This window comes from Poecilia reticulata, linkage group LG10 (assembly GCF_000633615.1).
Source record: "Poecilia reticulata strain Guanapo linkage group LG10, Guppy_female_1.0+MT, whole genome shotgun sequence".
Taxonomy (NCBI): domain Eukaryota; kingdom Metazoa; phylum Chordata; class Actinopteri; order Cyprinodontiformes; family Poeciliidae; genus Poecilia; species Poecilia reticulata.
In genome coordinates this window covers 15,767,079-15,773,713 of record NC_024340.1, presented here as the reverse complement: position 1 = coordinate 15,773,713, position 6,635 = coordinate 15,767,079, and the positions used below count along the sequence as shown (strand labels likewise).

The following is a 6,635-nucleotide window of genomic DNA, read 5'->3' as shown; positions in this document are numbered from 1 at the left end:
CCCCCTCTCTCCTTCCTTCCTCCTTTCCTCCTCCCCCTCTCTCCTACCCTCTTCCTCCCTCCTGCCTTCCCCCTCTCTCCTTCCTCCCTCCTCTCTCCTGCCTCCCCCCTCTCTGCTTCCTCCCTCCTCTCTCCTTCCCCCCTCCTCTCCGCTTCCATTCCTCCTCCCTCCTGCCTTCCCCCTCTCTGCTTCCTCCCTCCTCTCTCTCTCCTACCTTCTTCCTCTCGTTCCTCTCCTACCTCCCTCCTCTCTCCTACCTTCTTCCTCTCCATTCGCTCCTGCTGGTTCTGCTGCATGATGCGGTCTCGCTCCTGCCGGACTCGCTCGGCCTCCTCCAGGGCTTTGGCCTCGGCCTCCTCTCGTTCCTTCTGGAGCTTCGCCTGCCTCACCGCTTCTTCTTCTTCCAGTCTTTTTCTTTCTTCCTCTGCTAGACGGGCTTCTTCTTCTTCTTTTACTTTCCTCTCTTCGGCCAACCGCTTCTCCTCCTCCAGGCGTTTCAGTCGAGCCTCTTCGGCTAAACGCTCCTCTTCCTCTTTTCTCTGCCTGGAGACGCAAACAGAAGTTTTTAGTTGAGAACATATTAATACATCGAAACAGATTTCACTCAGTAATGATGTATAGCTTCACTGCAGCGGCAATCTCACCTCTCCTCTTCCTCCTTCTGTATCCTCAGCTGCTCCTCTCGCTCCTTCTGCTCCCTCATCAGCCTTCGGTTTTCCGCCAGGATCTTCGCCGCCTCGGCAGCAGAGTTTGTGCCGCTTGGCTTCGAGTCTGACGAGAAAAATGTCAGTAGGTTTATAATCACTTGTCATTATGACAACTTTTTTCCAAAAGACAGATATCAGAGAAGAGCCTCACTGATGGCTAAAGATGGCCTGATACATTAATGGACCCTTTTTATTTTCCTGTTTTTTTAAATGATAGACAAATCCAAAGGTCATTTAGACGGATTATAATTCACAACCCTGACTACTTGGTGCACTACATCATGGAGGAAACTCAGTCGATAGAAAAATCTCTCCAGATTATCATCTGTGACACTGAACTAAAAGCCTGCTGCTGATCAGAAGTTGGATAAGACTGAAGTTGACCTTTTCAACTGAACGTTAAAATTCAGTGTTGGCAGCATTATGTTGAGGGGATTGTTTTCATCAGGAGATGGAACTAAATCAGGACAAAAAAATAAAATAAATGATACAAGGTGCAGCAGATTACCTGCTATGGTTTAGATCAACACACATTCATCTTAGAATGGCCTAGTCAAAGACCAGATTAAATCCAGTTCGAAGTTTTGCACGGGACTTTAAAACTTATGTTCACAGATGCGCTCCATCCAATCTGACTGAGACTGGATGGAGGATTTCTAGAAAGGAAAACAAATGCACTGCTCTGAATTTTACTTTGTAGAAAATGTGTTTGTAATTTTCCTTTCCACTTAAATATTCAAAACTTTCTGCTGATCTGAGCTAAAATCTCAGTTCAATAACTGCAACTTGCAGTTTTAATGTTGACCTTTCAGAAGGTATGAATACTTTTGCAAGGAAGATAATTTCTTAGCAATTATAATATAGAGTGTACATGGATGACGACTGATTTGAAGTGGCATTATAAAGTGGCAGTATACACCGATTCACCCAGCGAATCAGTGTATAAAGTGATTTTTCATTTTATAAACTGCTGCATACAAAAATATAATTTTTACCCATAAAGAGCTTTGTGTTCAGGTACTAGCACCAAATAATTTTAATCTGCCAATTCATCCTGCAGTACCCCATTCTGTCCAGAGGGTGGCAGAAGCAACACCAAGCAGAACAGAAACAGGAAGTAACTCCAGCTGGAACATAATGAGTCTCCTGCTCCAAAGGGACTTAATGCTGGGAAAAGCTGCTGCCACGTCAACGTGCAACAAACAAGAAAGATTTCACACCCTGCTAAAACTTTGCTCAATTTAATAAATGCAGAGGAGAACCGTGCATTTTGTTCTGCTACTGTTCAGACCATTAATTTGGTGTAAACTGAACAAGTACATGAACAATAGCACAGGATTAGCAAGATATTTTACTTGCAAAGATTAAAGGAAACTTGGTCATTTGGAAGAAAACGATTAGAACAAACCTGCCACAGCATCAAACTAGAGAACAAAAAGTCTGAAAGTAAACATAACATAACGAAGAGCTGCTGTGAAATTTTAAGATGGGAAAACAACATTGTCAACATTTCTGGATGCACCAGAGCAAACATCCTGGTTGCTTCACTATTAATCAGTCTGTGCAATTAGAGAACCTGTCAGCTGACTAATGAAGTTATGTTGCATTTTATTATAATTTACACTGTTTTGGAATTAATGTTATAATTAACAGTAAACGCGATCTGCTGGGTTTACTGTGAGAACTTTTTATTAACAGCCTTTAAAAGTGTTACAATTTGAGTTATAACTGAATCTTAGTTGGACTTCATGGTGGGATTGAACTAAAATGATTGAACTGGTTGGAGTTGAATATATTGGATAATATATCGGCTATGAACTGGACCCCTGGACATTTATTGTGGACTTCTGTAGTGCTGAAATAATCAACTAATTTATTAATTAGTAGTTAACTGACTAAAATATGCCACTTGCTGAAACAACAACATATTCAGAGCAGCGATTAAACCACATTTTCCATGCAAGATAAAAACTCTGTTCTGATCTGTACATGTTGATGTTAGAAGTACAGCTCTGAAAAAAATCATTTAAAATGATCAGTTTTTCTGATTTTACTCTCTATAGGTCTATGTTTGAGTAAAATGAAGATGATTCTTTTATTCTATGAACTACTGACAACATGTCTTTGGGACTCCAAGCAAAACTGTAGAATTTATTTGCAGAAAATGAGAAATGGTCAAAAAAAAAAAACAAAAACGCAGAGCTTTCAGACCTGAAATAATGCAAAGAAAACAGGTTCATATTTACGTAGAAACAACTTATTTCAACTCAGGAAGAGTTCAGGAATCAATATTTGGTGGAAAAACCAGGAGGATCAGTGCAGTGGTCTTCATTTTGACCAGAACTGAATGTTTTAGCTGCAGATGGATCCTTACAAATAATAAAGGACAGACTAAAGGAATGCTACGTTACTGCATTTCAGGCAATAAAATGTTTTTAAAAATTAATCCAATTGTTTATTTGCATCTTTTAATGTTTTTGTCATATTGTATTAAATAAGCTTAAACGGTTAAATAAAAAAATCTTAGAATATGGTGATTTTTTTTTCTGACAGAATAACGGAATACTAATAATCTTTAGTTTCAGTCCTAATCTGTAAGCAAACTGAACGTTTCGCAGCTCACCGTCTTTGTCTTTGGTCTTGCTGGCCTCAGCGGCCTGGGGAGCCACAGGCTGAACAGGACCCAGGTCCTTGGACTTGGAGTCCCTCTTCCGCAGCGTTGGCGGTCCAGTTGGAGTGAGAGACGGTTTCTGGATGGGTGGGGGTTTGGCTGATGCTGGCTGAGGAGACGGGGGTCGCTGCTTCATCGCAGACGGTGACGGAGGGCGCGTCTTGGGACTTTGCCTGTACGAGAAAAAGGTTACATTTTAATGAGTCAAATCAAAAGAAGTGAGTGGGCGTTGTGTAAAGTCTTACTTGGACGCCGACGGGGACGGGGTTCTCTTTGGAGTTGGACTAGGTGCTGGAGATGGTGAGCGATGGCGTCCCATGGAGGTGGACGGTGAGGCGGGACGTTGACCCCTGGGTGATGCTAATTGTTTGTCTTTCTGTAGGGAAAAAAAAGGACAAATTTGAATGAGTTAAAAGAAAATATCTGAAGAAACCTTCATTTTAAATCAATTGAGCAACAAATCCCTCGTCTTATTTGACATTTCAAAAAGTCTGTGCTGATCTGAATATCTGCAGGAGTTTGTTTTCATGTGAAGACCTAAAGCAGGTTCTCATGAGAACATGGGTGCGATTAATCATTTGGAGCCAATGGCTTGAAGTGTAGAGTGTCTTTGTCTCCTCTGGAGCCACATGGGTGACCTTGCTGCCAGTCTGTTATGTTTACAGCTCTAAATAAAGCACTTGCACATTAAAAGTTAATGAAATGACATCCTAGAAGCCTGTGTGGTTTCTCACCCAGTGAATCAGTTCCTTTTGAGCCCTTAGATTTGAAACAAAGCACATTTTCACCACCGGATTAGTGTTTTCGGTATTTAGGTGCACATGCAACAAAGTAGTTTCAAGTCAATTGTTCTGATAATTCATGGGATAAAAAAATGGTACATTAAAGCCTTTTTTTATATTATTAGAGATACAACACAAAAATAAAACAATTCAATTCCCTTTTGACAGTGCAGTAACACAGCATTCCTTTAGTGATGCTAAAGCAGAAAATACTAACATCAACATGTGAAAAGCTCAGCTCTGCCTGCTCGACTTGACTTCGATATAAAATAAAAAAGCCGTCACTTGAAATAAAAAACGATTTTTGCAATCGTTTCTTTAAATATTAAATGCAAAGTGTTTATATTTTTTCTGCAAAATTTCCTCATTTTTGAGTCTGTGTACTCCAGCTAATGATTAACCGACTCAATAATCAACTCATGGCGATTAACTGGTGCAGCCCTGTATATCAAGACAAAAGTTGTTTAACTAAATATATTTTTCAATCTTTAAAGTATTTTAGTTTGTCATTTTAACAGTTTAAGGAAATTGTAAGTACATCTGTTATGATAGCAAATTTTGCTGGACAATAAATTGTTCCAAAAGTTATTGCAATAAACAATAATATTGTTGTTTTGAGTAATATAGTGGTAATGGCATAATAATGCAAAGATCAATAAACTTTAAATTGTAAACATTTAACACTGGAAGTGGAAGACATTTTAAATATCCAAAATTAATTAGGAAAACATCAGAAACAAATAAAATGAAAGACTTTTCTCATCCAGTTTTGGTAGAAAGAGAGAGAAAAGAAAAAACAAAAGATATCAAGCAGATGGAAATTACTGAGTTTGTTTTAATTTATTATGTATGTTACGGTCACTGACCTCTAGGGGCTCTCTTTCTGAGAGAGCTCTGTTTTCCGTTTCAGTTCTACCCGATTGCTGCAGGTGAAGTGTATTGGGGCTCGTCAGCCACCCTATAAGAAGCAGCAAGCTGGAGATGCCAGATCCCCTTCTGTTTGACTTGTGATCCTGTTGAGAGCTGACTGTGTGTGTGTGTGTGTGTGTGTGTGTGTGTGTGAAGTGAACTGAGCTTGCTGTGTGCATCTGTGTGAACAATTGTCCAAGACGTGGTTTTGTTCAGAGGTGGAAGCTGGTAGGGGTTCTCTGCCATTTTTGTTGTGAACTGTTTTCTCCTGTTTTTTGGTTAGTAAAGGAGTTTAGGTTTTGTATTTTCTTTTAGTTCTTCTTTAGAAAGTGGTTGTTTTATTTTACAGTTATAAGGGGGTGTTTTATTATTTTTGACCTTGGAGACCCTGAAGCTTAAAGCTCCCCTGTGTTTTTTTTTCTCCTGTACTTGTTTTAGCAGAATTGTAAAATAAATAATATTTTTGTTACTCATCAACTGTTCGGATTACTTTTTATGTTAAAGCCCAGTGCCACAATTTACTTTAGGGATTTTAGGGTGGGGTTGTAACAATGTAATTGATCTATTGCTTATTGTGTCAGGCCAAATTGTAGGTCGCAATTTTTCAAAGGCCTGATTTTCCTTTCTAATCACACAGAGAAGAGTTTCAGTGCTGTCATACTTTAATTTAGATCATATCTTACTAATATGAGTGGAGCAGAAGGACAGAAAACAATCAAGTAAAAAAAAAAAAAAAAAGTCAACTGCTTTCTAAATTAGTCTCCGTGGCCAGGGAGGGGTCGGTCTGCTTTGCATGGCTTGACCCGAGCCATAATCGGGCCACTGTGGATCCCTTTGTTTCATACAACAACAATGAAATCCTTCTCCACCACAGAGGACGACGAGAACGGCAGATTACGCTGCAGAGCCAGGCACCAAGGCCACCAAGCTAGAACAGAGAGGTGGACTTTGTGTGCAGGAGTAGGAAATAATTCCTACTCCTGCACACAAAATGCAGCAAACAGATAAACAAATGCAGCAAACAGGTGACCAGGCATGTTCACAGCACAGGAGGGGCAGCATTTTCCTACAGTTAGCATAATACTTTGACAGGCAAATGTAAATATGTGAATATAAATCAGACCATGTCAGGCCATTTTCCCACCAGTTTAAAGCCATTTTATTGTTAGAACATGAATTTTGTATCGTTATTTTAAAATGCTTGGGAGAAAAACTAAAAGCATAAAATTTTCTCCCTGGTTACTAAGGTTACAACTAGAAAACTATCAAGTTTGTGAACTAGAAAGAATCGTTTAAAACGTTAACTCCAGCAGAAGATGTCACAATAAATCATCCCACCAGAAGTTATTGCGATAAACGATAATATTGTTTACAATCATTTTTGAAGTAATTCTTCAAACAAGGTAACACATTCTTAAATATTAATAATGAACATTTAATACAGGAACTGGAACACATTTTAAATATCCAAAATAAATAAACAAAAAAATTAATTATAAAGCCTTTGTAAACAAAACTGTCCTTAATAGAAAAGGCGCATTGAGACAAAAGCACCAAACTGAAAAC

The 6,635-nt window shown here is 39.1% G+C and overlaps 1 protein-coding gene across 13 annotated transcripts in view; it reads right to left on the bottom strand.

Annotated features, from left to right (window-relative positions):
* map7d3 (MAP7 domain containing 3) overlaps nt 1-6,635 on the bottom strand; it is a 33,167-nt gene that overhangs the window by 3,830 nt on the left and 22,702 nt on the right. For all 13 annotated transcript variants that reach the window (XM_008420692.2, XM_008420694.2, XM_008420697.2 and 10 more), the window contains 4 exons: nt 3,624-3,754; nt 3,331-3,551; nt 645-771; nt 258-543 (listed from right to left, as the gene is read on the bottom strand). In XM_008420692.2, the coding sequence (XP_008418914.1) occupies nt 258-543; nt 645-771; nt 3,331-3,551; nt 3,624-3,754 (765 nt within the window). The remainder of the gene's footprint in view (nt 1-257; nt 544-644; nt 772-3,330; nt 3,552-3,623; nt 3,755-6,635) is intronic.